This window comes from Nycticebus coucang, chromosome 12 (genome assembly GCF_027406575.1).
Source record: "Nycticebus coucang isolate mNycCou1 chromosome 12, mNycCou1.pri, whole genome shotgun sequence".
In the NCBI taxonomy this organism is placed as follows: Eukaryota; Metazoa; Chordata; class Mammalia; order Primates; family Lorisidae; genus Nycticebus; species Nycticebus coucang.
Window position 1 is genome coordinate 63,575,302 of NC_069791.1, and position 18,341 is coordinate 63,593,642.

At 40.5% G+C, this 18,341-nt stretch overlaps 1 protein-coding gene and 1 pseudogene across 1 annotated transcript; both read right to left on the minus strand.

The window, feature by feature from the left end:
- Positions 1-767: 767 nt before the first annotated feature.
- Positions 768-2,035, minus strand: LOC128562231 (mitochondrial fission regulator 2-like). Its single transcript, XM_053556952.1, has one exon. It carries the CDS (start codon positions 1,986-1,988, stop codon positions 903-905), a length of 1,086 nt encoding a protein of 361 aa, XP_053412927.1. The 5' UTR covers positions 1,989-2,035; the 3' UTR covers positions 768-902.
- Positions 2,036-3,259: 1,224 nt separating this feature from the next.
- The window catches only part of LOC128561970 (E3 SUMO-protein ligase PIAS2-like), a 47,014-nt pseudogene continuing 31,932 nt past the window's right edge, over positions 3,260-18,341 (minus strand).

Below are 18,341 nucleotides of genomic sequence, written 5' to 3' on the forward strand. Positions count from 1 at the left end.
TAATATAGACCTGCCAGATCCCAGAACTTCACTCTGCATTTATCAGCAAACAATGTCAAAGTGTAAATGATAACCAGGAAAAAATACCATCACAAAGGCTATTTTTCTTTTTTTTTTTTTTTTCAAAAGGAACATTTATTTCACCTTCTATTTACAAAGAAACAGAATATAGATGTAACAGAAACAAAGGAACAAAAATTGACAGGCATACATATTTACAAAGCAGTATAGGTAAAACTTGTCAAGACTCTCACAATTTAACAAAGTCAGTTTGAAAGAACAATTTATCATCTCAGAAGTTTTAGAAGGCTCAACCTATATAATTCAAACCATGACTATCTTGATGAAAAACAGTATAATATTATTGTCCTTGAATATCTTCAAGTTGCTGGAGGACAAGAAAATCAGATCCACTACCAATTTTTAAAAGATTCAAAGGTTGTTAAATTAGGAGGTATAATTGCTTAGGAAAATGTTTCCAAGTATCTATTCAGCATCTGTGCTAAATAATATATTCATATTATTAATATACATGAAAAGAATCCATATACCTATCATCAGTAGCCAGTAAATTGCTGGCTCTTCAAAACCAAAAATAGGGATTAACAGTCAAGACTCTTTGGGTTATTATCTAAGGTCATCATTTAACTTCTTTTTTTGTTTTTTTTGTGGTTTTTGGCCGGAGCTGGGTTTGAACCCGCCACTTCCAGCATATGGGATCAGCGCCCTACCCCTTTGAGCCACGGAGCCGCCCCCATTCAACTTCATTTAACAGAAGAGAAGACTTTTGAAATGCAGTGCAAGACTGGCTGGTGTATTTCTGCAGTCTTTTCTTCTAAGCATAGACACAATTCTTGTTGCTGATAACCTGGTCAACAGCTTTGTGTTTACTAGTTCCTCCTTCAGTTCAGTCCTTCTGACGGCGAATTGTCAAGTCCAAACCTTGAAGTTTCTGGACTAGAAAATGGGGAAGACTCCCAAGATCTATTTTCTTTCTCAAAAGAATCATCTTCTCGGAAGGCAAATTTCTGTTTAAGTGCATGAGATATTAGAGATACTGGATCCCACTGTGAATTTTGTCTTTTCCTTTTATGAATGGGTCTACCACCGGGTGACCGTTCAATAGCACAAAGCTGAACCTTATTCATATCCTTCAGAACATCCAACATGTTCGGAACATTTTTATCTCTCTGGCTTTCTGAATGACTACTGTTGGTCTTACTAGCACATGGCTGCTGTTTGTTCCTTTCAGTCACTAAGTCATCTGAGTCACAAATCTCATTAGCTGTGGGTTGTGTCGCAAGAAAACACAGAGGCTGGAGTGGTGAATGCTGGGGAGGAAGGGGAGGCGGAGGCGGAGGGAAGGAAGGCGCTGGACTTGGAAACTCATCTGGGTCCTCAGACAGCTGAGCAGCCTTCGATGGTGGCATCTGTCGCAAGCTTATGGGCCCATCATGTAAGTCAAAGGAGCCAGCATTTCTACTGTTTTTCAGTTCCTGCATTTCCACAAGTACAGCAATCTGAGAGCGAAGAAAAGCTAGCTCATCTTCAAGAGCAGCTATTTTTTTAATTGCAGCTTCATTAACAGGCTGATCATTTTTTGATGGTTTGTTATGTCTTAGAGCAGACGACAGTGGATCCCAAACTAGGTGCAAAGCACGGAAATCTTCAGCTTTCTCCTCTTCCTCGTTTCCCCACATATTATTTCGAAATCTAAGACAACTGGATTCTTTATCATTTGCTACACATAAAACATCAGCAAATGATGGAACCACAGGTCCATAATCATCAGAGTCCACAGATTTCAAGAGTGGGGTCAACTCAAATGTAGGTCTTCGACAAGGTTCCAATGGAAGCATTTTCCCAATAATACGAATGATACTCCGAGCTGATCCATAGTCTTTATTTTCCCAAATCTGAAAAACCTGGTCTATAGGGACACCAAAATATTCCAGCATCTTTCTTAAGATATTCAATATCAGAGACATTGATGATGCAAATACAGAAGCAAATTCAAGGAAACATAATCAGTCTCTTGGTACTTTTTTAAAAGAGCATGAATCACAAATTGGTAACGTGACAGTCACCGCACTGGTAAGAGGCCGCGGCCAGAGCCGGGTCGTGTCGCTCGCTTTGGCTACAGGTTTCCGCCCGGACTCTCCAAAACTATTATGGTGGCCTTGCTCACTTTCCTCCGAAGCCGAGCCTCCGGCAACCACAACACGAAGGGGAGGGCGTTGTAAATCCCGGTCTCGGAATCCCAATCGAAGGATTGCCGAGTGCGCTGGTCCAGGCAAAGGAGCGCTCAGACATCCTCCCCTGTCAGCCCGCTCTCCCCGCCTTGCAGGACACAGGCGGCAACCACGCCCCCACTGAGGGGTATGAGGCCGACTGCCGGCTCGCCGCCAAGCCTGTCGCCCAGACAGGGCATTTCCGTGGGAGTGCAGCCACCTCCCCTCCGGTTCCACCAACCTACCGCTCGCCCCTGCTCTGGCTATTTTTCTTTGATGGGATCACAAAGAAAGAAAAGGAACTGCAAGAAGAAAAGTGAAGGGCGGTGCCTGTGGCTCAAGGAGTAGGGCGTCGGTCCCATATGCCAGAGGTGGCAGGTTCAAACCCAGCCCTGGCCAAAAACCACAAAAAAAAAAAAAAATTGAAACCCAAGCTTTGGCTGCTTGTTGAAACTTCATTACTTCAATGAAAGAAAACAAATTTCTGTGGAAAGAATCAGCAAACTTCAGTTCTTTCCATGTATTTTTTTCCTTCACATCAGATTAAACAGAAGTTGCTGTCATTCTAGAATCAGTGATTCCAACTTTTTTTAATTAGAGTTTACTTGAATATTTACATAATTTTTATTGCTGTTTATGATAACAAAAAAGTAACTAATTTGTAGAATCCATTCATTAACGTACGAAAATGAAATCCATCTCTCAAGAAGATACAGAAGACACAATTATAGCCGAATGTATTTTTGCTCAGCGTACAGCATGAGTTAAGAGAAATTCTTACATATCATTTGGTTCTTGTGTTCATCTCAGAAAGCAAAAGAATCCTTTTGACTTTCAATAAATGTCAAAGTAACTGCCAAAAAGCATACATAGTTTCCAGGGACCAGAGATCCAAGAAAGAGCAGTTTTGGTGAATGATTCCCAGAATCATGTGGATCCTCCTTTAGTCCAGTGAGATGATGTCAGGAAGGTTGCTTCACTGCTGGTTGCCTCCTGTCTCACTCCTGCTGCTGGAGGAAATGACGTGACTACTGCTTTCCTGGGGGCTGGTGGTGGCGACAGACATACTGCTTGCTGTTAAGGGTGAGGTCAGACTATCCAAAAACATAAGAGGACAGTTCTGGGGATCAACTGGAATAAGGGAAAGAAAATCCAAACCTGGCAAATCTCATGACATGCTTGATACTGTCGTGTGGTGGAATAGTACTGAGTAGTCTGTTAATGAAGGCGGAATAGCAACAGGATCAACCGAAGTCACACTGGGCGCCCTCAGAAAATGGCTGATACATGAGAACCCCTTTGGTTGGGCTGCTTTGTGTTTCTGACATAAAGATGCATTTCCTTTTAGCAGGAGGTTCTTCCTCTTCATCAGAAGAGCTTTCTATCGTCAGGTCGATATCATTCACTTTCTTCTTACTTGCCTCATTGGCTACAGTCACAAAACAAGGTTTACTGAAGATGCTCGAACTTTCTGTTTTTGTACATGGTTGGCTGGATACTTTCATAGCTTCTTTCTTCAGTCTCATTGGACACCAAGAACCAACTTCTTGGAATTTGATCTCATTCACAGCAGAACAGTCATTGAGAATTTCCATAAAAGGCTCGTCTAATATTAGACTTCCATAGGCAACTTTTTTTTGTCACACACAGGACAAATCCAAGTGGGCTTCTTCTCGTTCATTTATAGATAAAGGGCAGCACCAAAACACTGCAGATGTTTACAAGTTACCACATGGCATGGGATTATCAGCCTCATTTTTCCTAAAGGGCACATCAAGGACACGGGAAGGCTAGTGGTAGCAAATTCACTATCAGGATCTGCAGTAAGTTTTTCTTTAATTAATGCTCTGGAATGATTGGAGTTTCTAATGTCTTTCATTTTTAATCTCTGTAATAACATGCCTGATGTGAGCTGTTGTACAAGATATACAGATACGGAGTAATTCTTTCCAATTTCTTTTATTTTCTTTCTTTCTTTTTCTTTCTTTTTTTTTTTTTTTTTGAGACATAGTCTCACCATGTTCCCCTCAGTAGAGTGCCATGGCTCACAGCAACCTCAAACTCTTGGGCTTAAACAATTTTCTTGCCTCAGCCTCCCAAGAAGCTGGGACTACAAGCATCTACCACAACGCTTGGCTATTTTTTGTTGTTGTTATTGTTGTTTGGCAGGCCTGGGCTGGGTTTGAACCCGCCAGCCCTAGTGTAAGTGGCTGGCGCCCTAGCCTCTGAGCTAAAGGCTCTGAGCCATTCTCTCCGATTTCTGATACCCAAGAAACAGAAATCTGGTTGCACAGCTGAAGATAACCTAACTAAAAGATGTAATCTTCAATGGGCATCCAGGGTTTTTCTGTTCAACCCCATTTTTAGGTGGTGGTGCATAGTTAGGCGAAGGAAATAGCTTCCTATTTACTTTTATACATAGACTATTTGGATAGTTATCTGCTTGAAGGCAACTTGTCTCTGCCAGGCAAAGTCTCAAGTGAACTTGCACTGTATAATCTCTCCTATTACCTGGCAAAAAGTCCCTGGATATCCATATCTCTGTAACTTGTTGAGGTGTCAAAGCAAAAATAAAAAACTTCTCTTGAAAGCTGCCAGACGAAAGAAAACCATTACCTGCAAGGGGAAGAATATCAGAATAACTGCAGCTCTCTCTGCTGAAACCTTTCAAGCTAGAAGAGGATGGTCATCGACTTTTAATCTCCTAAAACAAAATAACTTTCAACCCAGGATCCTGTACCCAGCTAAACTGAGCTTCATTTATGACGAAGAAATTAAATACTTCAATGACATTCACATGTTGAAGAAATTTGTGATAACTAAACCAGCTCTCCAGGATATTCTCAGACCTATCCTCCATAAAGACCAGTATAATCCTCCACCACAAAAGTAAACTCACCCAGAAAATTTTGATCAAATTCCAACTTCCACAGTCGCAAAAGGATTAAAAATGTCCACTGGACTCTCCAAAGGCTTATCAATACTCTCAATTAATGTGAATGGTTTAAACTGTCCTCTAAAGAGGCACAGGTTGGCTGACTGGATACAAAAACTCAAGCCAGATATCTGCTGCCTACAAGAATCACATCTTACATTAAAAGACAAATATAGACTCAAGGTGAAAGGGATGGTCATCTATACTCCAGACAAATGGAAAGCAGAAAAAAGCAGGCATTGCAATCCTGTTCGCAGACGCAATAGGCTTTAAACCAACCAAAATAATTAAGGATAAGGATGGACACTTCATATTTGCTAATGGTAATACTCAATATGATGAGATCTCTATTATTAATATTTACGCACCCAACTACAACGCACCTCAATTTATAAGAGAAACTCTAACAGACATGAGCAACTCAATTTCCTCCACTTCCAGAGTAGTTGGAGATTTTAACACCCCTTTAGCAGTGCTGGATAGATCCTCTAAAAAGAAGCTAAGCAAAGAAATTTTAGATTTAAACTCAACCATTCAACATCTGGACTTAACGGACATCTACAGAACATTTCATCCCAACAAAACTGAATACACATTCTTCTCATCAGCCCACGGAACATACTCCAAAATCAACCACATCCTAGGCCACAAATCTAACCTCAGCAAATTTAAAAAAATAGAAATTATTTCTTGCATCTTCTCAGACCATCATGGAATAAAAGTTGAACTCAATAACAACAGGAACCTGTATACCCATACAAGAACATGGAAGCTAAACAACCTTATGCTGAAGGATAGTTGGGTTATAGATGAGATTAAGAAGGAAATCACCAAATTTTTGGAACTAAACAACAATCAAGACACGAATTACCAGAACCTCTGGGATACTGCAAAGGCAGTCCTAAGAGGGAAATTTATAGCACTGCAAGCCTTCCTCAAGAAAACGGAAAGAGAGGAAGTTAATAACTTAATGGGACATCTCAAGCAACTGGAGAAGGAAGAACACTCCAACCCCAAACCCAGCAGAAGAAAAGAAATAACCAAAATCAGAGCAGAGCTAAATGAAATTGAAAACAAAAGAATTATACAACAGATCAATAAATCCAAAAGTTGGTTTTTTGAAAAGATCAATAAAATAGATAAATCTTTGGCCAACCTAACCAGGAAAAAAAGAGTAAAATCTCTAATTTCATCAATCAGAAATGGTAATGATGAAATAACAACAGACCCCTCAGAAATTCAAAAAATCCTTAACGAATACTACAAGAAATTCTACTCTCACAAATATGAAAATCTGAAAGAAATCAACCAATACCTGGAAGCATGCCACCTACCAAGACTTAGCCAGAATGAAGTGGAAATGTTGAACAGGCCTATATCAAGTTCTGAAATAGCATCAACTATACAAAATCTCCCTAAAAAGAAAAGCCCAGGACCAAAAGGCTTTACGTCAGAATTCTACCAAACATTTAAAGAAGAACTAGTACCTATACTACTAAACCTCTTCCAAAATATAGAAAAAGAAGGAATATTACCCAACACATTCTATGAAGCAAACATCACCTTGATCCCCAAACCAGGGAAAGACCCAACAAGAAAAGAAAATTATAGACTATCACTAATGAATATAGATGCTAAAATACTCAATAAGATCCTAACAAACAGAATCCAACAACACATCAAAAAAATTATACACCACAACAAAGTGGGATTTATCCCAGGGTCTCAAGGCTGGTTCAATATACGTAAATCTATAAATGTAATTCAACACATAAACAAACTTAAAAATACGGACCATATGTTTCTTTCAATTGATGCAGAAAAAGCTTTTGATAATATCCAGCATCCCTTCATGATCAGAGCACTTAAGAAAATTGGTATAGAATGGACATTTCTTAAACTAATAGAGGCCATCTACAGCAAACCCACAGCCAATATCATATTGAATGGAGTTAAATTGACATCATTTCCACTTAGATCAGGAACCAGGAAAGGTTGCCCATTGTCTCCATTGCTCTTTAACATTGTAATGGAAGTTTTAGCCATTGCAATTAGGGAAGAAAAGGCGATCAAGGGTATCCACATAGGGTAGAAGAGATCAAACTTTCACTCTTCGCAGATGATATGATTGTATACCTGGAAAACACTAGGGATTCTATTACAAAACTTTTAGAAGTGATCAAGGAATATAGCAATGTCTCAGGCTACAAAATCAACACCCATAAGTCTGTAGCCTTTATATATACCAACAATAACCAAGCCGAACAAACAGTCAAGGACTCTATTCCTTTCACAGTAGTGCCAAAGAAGATGAAATATTTGGGAGTATACCTAACAAAGGATGTGAAAGATCTCTACAAAGAGAACTATGAAACTCTAAGAAAAGAAATAGCCGAAGATGTTAACAGATGGAAAAACATACCATGCTCAAGGCTGGGAAGAATCAACATTGTTAAAATGTCCATACTGCCCAAAGCAATATATAATTTTAATGCAATTCCTATTAAAGCTCCATTGTTATACTTTAAAGATCTTGAAAAAATAATACTTCATTTTATATGGAATCAGAAAAAACCTCGAATAGCCAAAACATTACTGAGCAATAAAAACAAAGCAGGAGGAATCACGCTACCAGACCTGAGACTGTACTATAAATCCATAGTGATCAAAACAGCATGGTACTGGCACAAAAGCAGAGAAGTAGATGTCTGGAACAGAACAGAGAACCAAGAGATGGATCCAGCTACTTACCGTTATTTGATCTTTGACAAGCCAATTAAAAACATTCAGTGGGGAAAAGATTCCCTATTTAACAAATGGTGCTGGGTGAACTGGCTGGCAACCTGTAGAAGAATGAAACTGGACCCACACCTTTCACCGTTAACTAAGATAGACTCTCACTGGATAAAAGTTTTAAACCTAAGACATGAAACTATAAAAATACTTGAAGAAAGTACAGGGAAAACTCTTGAAGGAGTCAGCCTGGGTGAATATTTTATGAGGAGTACTCCCCAGGCAATTGAAGCAGTATCAAAAATACACTACTGGGACCTGATCAAACTAAAAAGCTTCTGCACAGCCAAGAACATAATGAGTAAAGCAAGCAGACAGCCCTCAGAATGGGAGAAAATATTTGCAGGTTATACCTCCAATAAAGGTCTAATAACCAGAATCCACAGAGAACTCAAACGTATTAACAAGAAAAGAACACATGACCCCATATCAGGGTGGGCAAGGGACTTGAAGAGAAACTTCTCTAAAGAAGACAGATGCACGATCTACAGACACATGAAAAAAAGCTCATCATCCTTAATCATCAGAGAAATGCAAATCAAAACTACTCTGAGATATCACCTAACCCCAGTAAGAGTAGCCCACATAACAAAGTCCCAAAACCAGAAATGTTGGCGTGGATGTGGAGGAAAGGACACACTTCTACACTGCTGGTGGGAATGCACACTAATACATTCCTTCTGGAAGGATGTTTGGAGAACACCTAGAGACATAAAAATAGACCTGTCATTCGATCCTATAATTCCTTTACTGGGTTTATACCCAGAAGACCAAAAGTCACAATACAACAAAGACATCTGTACCAGAATGTTTATTGCAGCCCAATTCATAATTGCTAAGTCAAGGAAGAAGCCCAAGCACCCATCGACCCACGAATGGACTAGCAAATTGTGGTACATGTATACCATGTAATACTATGCAGCCTTAAAGAAAGATGGAGACTTTACCTCTTTCATGTTTACATGGATGGAGCTGGAACATACTCTTCTTAGCAAAGTATCTCAGGAATGGAAGAAAAAGTACCCAATGTACTCAGCCCTACTATGAAGCTAAATTATAGCTTTCACATGAAGACTATAACCCAACTATAGCACAAGACTATGGGGAAAGGGCCAAGGAAGGGAAAGGGAGGGGGGAGGTTTTGGTGGAGGTAGGGTAATGGGTGGGGCCACATCTATGGTGCATCTTAGAATGGGTACAGGCGATTGCACTAATGTACACAGCTATGATTTAACAATAAAAAAAGAAAAGGAAAAAAAAATTCCCACAGGAGGCCCTTTTATTACTAATACAACACTGGACACATCTTGCATCTTTAATACTAGGCAGTTTTACCACCATCCTCGTGGGTCTCGGGATTACACCCAAAATAAAAAAAAAAAAAAAAACTTCTCTTGAAATCGTTGAATACTGATTTGAACTAAACTCATGGGCTTGATAAGAACATCAAGGACATCATAAAAGGGCAGGTTTTTAACTGCACATCAGGATGAACAGGAGGAATCTGAGGAGATGGCTGCTGCATCTCAAATATGGGCTTAGTGTGTTTTTTTTTTTTACAACTTTTTTTTTTTAATGGTCTTTCTTTTTATTTTTATTTTATTGTTTTCTTTTCTTTTTTTTTTTGTGGTTTTTGACGGGGGCTGGGTTTGAACCCGCCACCTCCAGCATATGGGACCGGCACTCTACTCCTTGAGCCACAAGTGCCACCCATCATTTTTTTTTTTTTTTTTGCAATTTTTGGCTGGGGCTGGGTTTGAACCTGCCACCTCTGGCATATGGGGCCAGTGCCCTACCCCTTTGAGCCACAGGCACCACCCGGGCTTAGTGTCTTGAAGCAGCACAGAACCAACAGAAGAGAATGGTGAGTGAGGTGTAACTGAAGTGGAAGGCAACGAGGAGATTCCAGCCACAGCCAGGTCAGGTTCTACAGGTGATAGGCTACCATCCAAATTGAAAACCAATGATTTGATTGTGGATAAATCAGAAAAAAAGCCCTTAAAGAATTAGTGGTTATCAGTGTCAATACAATTCTTGGATTTTAATCTGATGAACTGCAGAGCCCACATCAGGAGGTCATGCTTGCATCCACTTTTATTCCATCCAGCAACGCCTAGTAACACTTGTGATTCAGAAACTCTAAAACTAGAAACAAATTTATCTTAGCAGTCAGACTTCTAAAACTACTGTGGCTGGGTATCTAAATGAGAAAAAGACCAGAATGGCTAAAATGAAAAACAGTGGTAACACCAAATGCTGGCGAGGATGCAGAAAAAGTGGATCACTCCATGGGTTGCTGGTAGGGATGTAAAATGGTACAGACACTCCACAACTCTTAGAAATCCTCCATTTTATACTACCCACAGGCGTCACCACTGCTGCCCGCCACCACACCCCTCTCCAGCTGCAGCCACCGCCGCCACCGCCTCCATCCAACAACACAGCCTCCCGCACCATCCAGCACTGGGAGCCGCTTAAGACACCACAGGCGCTGCCGCCCTGCCATGTAAGTTCAATGTTAAGAAGATAAACCAATAAAAAAAATGATCAGAAGACTTGAACAGAAACTTCACAAATCACCAGTAAGCACTTTAAAAAAGTGCTTAATACCTCTATCACTCTATCATGGAAATGTAAATTGACACCTCAGTGAGATACCTCTAACAACCAGAATTATTCAAATTAAAGACAGACAAAATCAAATGTTCATAAGGATGTGGAGCAACCACAATTCTTATACATTTTTGATGGGAATGTAAAATGGTACAATCTATTTAGGGACATGTCTGTCAATGATTCATAAAGGTAAACTTACCCTGTGAACCAGCAATTGTTTGAACCCTAGCGCTTAAGATGTGTGAATTTCACTTAATTATGCCTCAATAAAAAGCAATAATAGACTGCTAGCTAAAAATCCCTGATGTATGTGAAAATGTAAAATAATCCATTATGAAATTAGAGACTACTTGGAATTGACAATAAAAGTATTATTTATCAGAACTCAAGGGAAGCAGCCGAAGCAATGCCTAAATGGAAAAATATTACCTTAAATGCACAAACGAGAAAATGTAAAAGATTGGAAATTAATTAGCTCAGGGCCACTTCTTGATATAGGAAAGCAGAGTTAAACCCCTTTATTGCTTTTGTAAAAGTATACAAAAAAATCTCTCTTAACTTATGAATACTATAAGGAAACACACTTAACCAAATAGAAGATATCTTGTTAGGAAAGAAATGTAGGGCAAACATTATATTGAATACTTAAACTTTAAAAGTATTCCCTTTAAAATTGGGAAGAAGAAAAGGAAACCTGTTATGATGGATATTATTAAAGTCTGTATTTAAGGATCTAGCTAATGCAAGAAGCTAAGTACAAATAGCCAAGACTGGAAAGGACGGCCGGGCATGGTGGCTCATGCCCTAGTGCTTTGGGAAGCAGGTGCAGGAGGATTGCTAGAGCCCAGGAGTTTGTGCTATCTCCAAAAAACAAAAGAAAAGAAGGAAGAAATACAATGATTGCTAATTTCAGATGACAAGCTTGACTCCATAAAATATATAACCTGCTAGCACTAATAAGAGAATTCAGCAGGATTTTTGGATTCGAGAGCAATATACAGGCTGGTTGTGTTGGCTCACGGCTACTATAATTCCAACACTTGGGGAGGCTGGAAGTTTGCTTGAGGCGAGGAGTTTAAGACCAGCCTGGACAACATAGTGAGAACCCATCTCTAAAAATATAACAAAAAATAGGGTTGGGCAAGGTGGCTCACACCTGTAATTCTAGCACAGGTGGACTGCCTGAGCTCAGGTGTTTAAGACCAACCTGAGCAAAAGTGAGACCCCTGTCTCTAAAAATAGCTGCGCATTGTGTCAAGCACCTGAAGTCCTAACTAATTGGGAGGCTGAGGCAAAAGGATCACTTGAGCCCATGAGTTTGAGGTTGCTGTGAGCTATGATGCCATAGCACTCTACCAAGAGCAACAAAGTGAGACTTTGTCTCAAAAAAAAAAAAAAAAAGAAGAAGAAAGAAAGAAAAGAAAAGAAAGAAAAAGAAAAGCGAAGAAAAGAAAAAATAGCTGGGTGTCACATGCCTGTGGTCCCAGCTACTTGGGAGTCTGAGGCAAGAGGATTGCTTATGCCCAGGAGTTCAAGGCTGCAGTAAGCTATGATCACACCACTGCACTCCAGCCTCAGAAACAGAGTGAGACCCTGCCTCAAAAAAAAAAAAAAAGCAACATTCAAAAATCAATACTGTTCATTTACACCAGCAGTTAGTAAATAAATATATATATGCTCACAATACAAGAGGCTATCAAATATCTAGGAATAAATCCAAAATAGGATACATTTTTATGGAGAAAATTATAAAACTTTATTGAAAGACATAAAAGAAGATTAAAGAAATGAAGAACTAGAACTTGGGCAGCGCCTGTGGCTCAGTGAGCAGGGCGCCAGCCCCATATACTGAGGGTGGCGGGTTCAAACCCGGCCCCGGCCAAACTGCAACAAAAAAATAGCCGGGCGTTGTGGCAGGCGCCTGTAGTCCCAGCTACTCGGGAGGCTGAGGCAGGAGAATCACGTAGGTCCAGGAGTTGGAGTGAGCCGTGTGACGCCACGGCACTCTACCGAGGGTGATAAAGTGAAACTCTGTCTCTACAAAAAAAAAAAAAAAAAGAACTAGAACTTGTTCACAGATAGCACAATTCGATATATTAAAAAGTCAATTGTCTGCAAATTGATGTATAAAACTAATGCAATTTCAGTTAAAAAAAAAAGCTTATGAGGAAATTACCAAGCTAATTCTAAATTCATATGGAAAAGTAGAGAATCAAGATAAACTAAAGCAATTTTGAGAAAGAAAGATAAAAGGAATTTTCTGTACCAGATATCAGAAATTATTAAGCTTAGTATTTAAAATAGGCAAAATTAGGTTGGGTTTGTTGGTTTATGCCTGTAATCCTAGCACTCTGGGAGGTTAAGGTGGGAGGATGGCTTGAACCAGGAGTTTGAGGTTGTAGTGAGCCATGAGGACACCACTGCACTGTAGCCCAGGCAAAGGAGCAAGATCTTATCTCAAAACAGACACACACACACATATTCGCTCACAGGCAAAATTAGAAAAGAACAATACAGCTTTATTTTTTATTTATTTATTTATTTTTGAGGCAGAGTCTTACTTTGTCGCCTCTGGTGGAGTGCCAGTAGCGTCATACCTCACAGCAACCTCAGACTCTTAGGCTCAAGTGATTCTCTTGCCTCAGCCTCCCTATTAGCTGGGATTACAGGCACATGCCACAACACCCAGCTGTTTTTAGAGATGAGGTCTCATTCTAGCACAGGCTGGTGCTGATCTCCTGAACTCAAGCAATCCGCCCACCTCAGTCTCCCAGAGTGCATAACAGAGGATACTCGAGAAGGGTGAGGTCTAGGAGAACAGGTCTTCTCAAGGAAACCACAAGGATACATCTGCAGGGTCCTCTCCATGGTGACTCAGCTCTTGGGAATTTATAAACTTAACTTCCTGGGACCTAGAAATTTCCACTTCCTTGAAATCCTGTAATCCTGTGGGGACTAGAATAGCACTTGAATCAAACTAGAATCCCACTTGATTCAAACTAGCCAATGGAAAGGGTTCCTATGGGTTGGAACTTTTTTTTTTTTTTTTGTAGAGACATAGAGTCTCACTGTACCGCCCTTGGGTAGAGTGCTGTGGCGTCACACGGCTCACAGCAACCTCCAACTCGTGGGCTTAAGCGATTCTCTTGCCTCAGCCTCCAGAGTAGCTGGGACTACAGGCGCCCGCCACAACGCCCGGCTATTTTTTTGTTGCAGTTTGGCCGGGGCCGGGTTTGAACTCGCCACCCTCGGCATATGGGGCCGGGGCCCTACTCACTGAGCCACAGGCGCCGCCCGGGTTGGAACTTTTTGACTGTTGGTAAAAAAGGAAAGACCAAGCCAGTCGGGTAGCGCGACCATTTGGAATTCTTCTAAGCTCCTGGCCAGTAAATAAAGCCTTCCCTCTTATAAACATGGTGTTTGTGTGCTCTTTCTCTCCTATGGGCCTTGTCTTCCTGCATCATGCACAGCTTTATTTTTTTATTATTATTTTTTTTTAATTTGGCCAGGGCTGGGTTTGAACCCGCCACCTCCGGCATATGGGACCGGCGCCCTACCCGCTGAGCCACAGGCGCCGCCCAACACAGCTTTATTTTTTAAAAGAATAGAGTCCAGAAATAGATCCATATATTTTCTGCACTTGGTATATAACAGAAATGGCATTTCAGTATCACTGGGAAACACCATCCATTGAACAAATGGTGCTGTACAATTGGCTATCCTAATGGAAGATAAAAATTAGACCCATATTACACACCAAACACAAATAAATTCCAGTTGGTGTATGTATTTAAATACGCAAAACTAAACTACAAAACTTTTAGTGGACACATAACCTTATCACAACAAAGTAGGAGTGGATTTTTTCCCCTGATTTCTTGCCATTTACTGGATATTTCTTATTCTATTTTTCCTTCTCTTTCTGTTCATGTGGTACTCTAGAATACTTTCTGTTCTTTTACAGATTACCCTAGGAACCACTACATGCATGCTTTATTTGTCAATGGCAAAAATCAAACAAGACCCTTATGCTTTTTCTAAATCAGTTTGCCAAATGTTTTCTGTAAAGAGCCACAAATGGTAAATATTTTTGGCTTTGCCAGCAATAAGGTCTCTGTCACAACCACTCAGCTCTGCCCTTGGAGTGGGAAAAGAGTCATAAACAATATGTAAGTGAATGAGTGTGGCTGTATTTTAACAAAATTTTATTTACAAGAAAAAGGAATGAGTCGTGTTTAGGCCATGTGCTACGGTTTATCGACCTCTGTCCCAGACCAAAAAAAAATACTTTATCTTGTTTTTGGGCCGGGGCTGGGTTTCAACCCACCACCTCTCGCATATGGGACCGGCGCCCTACTCCTTGAGCCATAGGCGCCACCCTACTTTATCTTCTTTTATCTTTACTTACACCTTTGTCATGTATTTTAATTCTATCTTTGATAAAACCCACAATAGAGGCTGGGCATTGTGGCTCATGCCTATAATCCTAATACTCTGGGAGGCCAAGGAGGGTGGATTGCTTAAGCTCAGGAGTTTGACACCAGCCTCAGCAAGAGTGAGACCCCATCTCTAAAAAAATAGCGAGTGTTGTGGTGAGTGCCTGTAGTCTCAACTACTCAGGAGGCTGAGGCAAGAGGATCACTCAAGCTCAAGAGTTTGAGGTTGCTGTGAGCTATGACACCACAGCACCCTACCTAGGGTGACAAAATGAGACTCTGTCTCAGAGATAGATAGACAAATACAAACAGAAAAACTAGGTAGCATTATGGCAGTCACCTGTAGTCCCAACTACTTCCAGAGACTGAAGCCAGAGGAACTCTTGAGCCCAAGACTTTGAGGTTGCTTTGAGCTATGACGGCCTGGCACTCTACACAGGGTGACAGAGATTATTATTATTATTATTATTATTATCATTAATTTATATAGTCATACAGTCAGTGGTTTTCAGGTTTATCCATATATTTAATACTTTCTGTATTCAAATTTTGTTTTTCATTACAGGCCTTCTACCTGGGATTTCTTTTTTCTATCTGAAGTAGAATCTTTCAGAATTTTTTTTTTTTTTTTTTTTGCAGTTTTTGGCAGGGGCGGGGTTTGAATCCGCCACCTCCGGCATATGGGGCCGGCGCCCTACTCCTTTGAGCCACAGGTGCCACCCTTCTTTCAGAATTCTTTTAGTTAGGTTTTGGTGATGGTTAACACTCTCTTACTATCTAGGCTAGAGTGCCAGGGCATCAGCTTAGCTCACAGCAACCTCAAACTCCTGGGCTCAAGCTATATCCTCCCACCTCAGTCTTCGGAGTAGCTGGGACTACAAGTGCATGCTACCACACCAGGCTAATTTTGCTAATTTTTGTAAAGATGGGGTCTCACTATGTTGTTTAGTCTGGTCTTGAAACTCCTGAGCTGAAGCAAACGTTCTGCTTCTGCCTCCCAAATTACTAGGATTATAAACACGAGCCACTGCACCTCACTGAAGCCACAGTTTATCAAGAACTCATATATTTCAATAAGAGAAAGACATACCAACCATCTGAAAGAAGCAAAGATTATGTCTGGGTAATTCACTGAAAAGGAAATCCAAGCAGCAGATAAGCACAAAAAGATGTTTAATCTTGCTGTTCATTAGGTACAGTGGACAACTGTCATGATTTTTTTGCCATTCAGCAGCTGAATCTTTCTATGTTTGGGAAATTTTCCTGCTTTGAGGAGGAGTCTCTTCTCGCTGTACAAGGTGAAAATGCCAGATACTCATCACCAACAGCACCACTCCAGGCTTACATAGGAAGCTTCCAGTGGAAGCTATGGCAGCTTCAGTGCCTGCATCCCTCATCAAAGGCAATGGAGGCTGTGGGTTTACCCAGTGGTGCCCAGGAGCTGCCTCCAGGGGTGTCAGCAGATGAGCAGTAACAGCTGGCACTCAGCAGTGGCACAGCATCATCTCCACTGGCCAGCTCCAAGGCACGATTTGTTCATTTTTGTCTGAATAGCTTTGAGCCTGATTTTCTAGCTCTCCTGGAGATTTTAGATGCTTTTAATAATTTCATTTTCTGCTTGAGTCAGACATCTACTTACATCAGAGAAATGCAAATTCAAACAACAAGATACCCTGTCATGCACACCAGATAAGGAGAAACAGGAATATTCCTACACTGCTGGAGGGAATGTAAATTGGTGCAGATACTTTGGAGAACAATTTGTTAATGTCTAATAAATTGGAATGCAGATATCGTGTGACCCGGAAATTCCACTTCTAGTCATATTCTCTAAATGATAGCTCGTAGAGACAAATAAAAGACTCTTCACTGTAGAGCTATTTATAACACTGAAAAAATAACACAACCCACATTTATGTCAATGAGAAATGAATAATAAATTGTGGTATATTCATACAAAGTACGAACTAGAACAGCATGTACCAAGATGGATAGATTTTGAAAACATCATTTTGGGTTAAAAAAAATAAAGGAAAGAAAGAAAAGACCAAAGAACCACAGAAGGAGCTATATAGTATATTTACAGATCTAACACCCAATACACACAAAGGAGGGCAGGTAAAACTAAGGGACTGTAAATGAGACTGGTGGATCAATGTTGTGATATGGTGCGCAATTTTTCACATCAGTAGAGGAAACTGTACAAAGTGTGGTATTTCTTTTTTTTTCTTTTTTTTTTTTTTTTTGTGGTTTTTGGCCAGGGCTGGGTTTGAACCCGCCACCTCCGGTATATGGGACCGGCGCCCTACTCCTTGAGCCACAGGCGCCACCCGGTATTTCTTTTTTTTTTTTTTTTTTTGTGATTTTTTTTAGCCGGGGCTGGGTTTGAACCCTCCACCTCCGGCATATGGGACCGGCGCCCTAAAGTGTGGTATTTCTTACAACTGCATGGGAGTCAACTATAAATCAATGAAATTTTCAATTAAAAACACCAAACAGGCACCTGTGTTCAGTGGTTAGGGTACTGGCCACATATATCGGGACTGGCACATTTGAACCCAGCCTAGGCCTGCTAAACAACGACAACTACAATAACAAAAAAAAATAGCCAGGCATTGTGGTGGGCACCTGTAGTTCCAGCTACTTGGGAAGCGGAGGCAAGAGAATTGCTTAAGCCCAAGAGTTTGAGGTTGCTGTGAGCTATGATGCTACAGCACTCTACCGAGGGTGACATAATGAAACTCTGTCTCAAAAAAAAAAAAAAGAAAATGTTATTTATAGATACACAATGTCTTCTTTTGAAGAAGGTAGGAGAAAATAGATTTAAGGAGAGATAGAAAGGAGACTGCATCTTTTTGTCTCTTAGAAAATCTAAAGCAAATATGTTGGCATTTTAAAATCTGGATAAAAGTAAATGAGTATTTGGGTATGTGTTTGTACTTTTGTGCTGGAAGATGTTAAAAAGATTAAAGGAGGTTATATTTATAAAATATTTAAGGGGCCAAGAACAGTAGCTCATGCCTGTAATACTAGCTCTGTAGAAGGTTGAGACAGGAGGATGGCTGACAGTCAGGAGTTCAAGACCAGCCTGAGCAACATAGTGAGACATCATCCCTTCAAAAATATTTTAGAAATTGTCCAGGGGGTTGTAGCATGCACCTGTACTCTCAGTTACTTTGGAGGATCACTTGAGCCCAGGAGTTCAGGGCTGTGGTGAGCTATGATTGTGCCACTGGATTCCAGCCTGGGCAACAGGGGGAGACCTTATCTCTAAAGAATAAAATGAAGTACTTAAGGCACTGGCTTAAGCAGGTGCTTGATAAATCTGAG

Excerpts from the sequence above, each read along its gene's own strand:
- LOC128562231 (XM_053556952.1), bottom strand. The coding sequence starts at position 1,988 with ATGTCTCTGATATTGAATATCTTAAGAAAGATGCTGGAATATTTTGGT.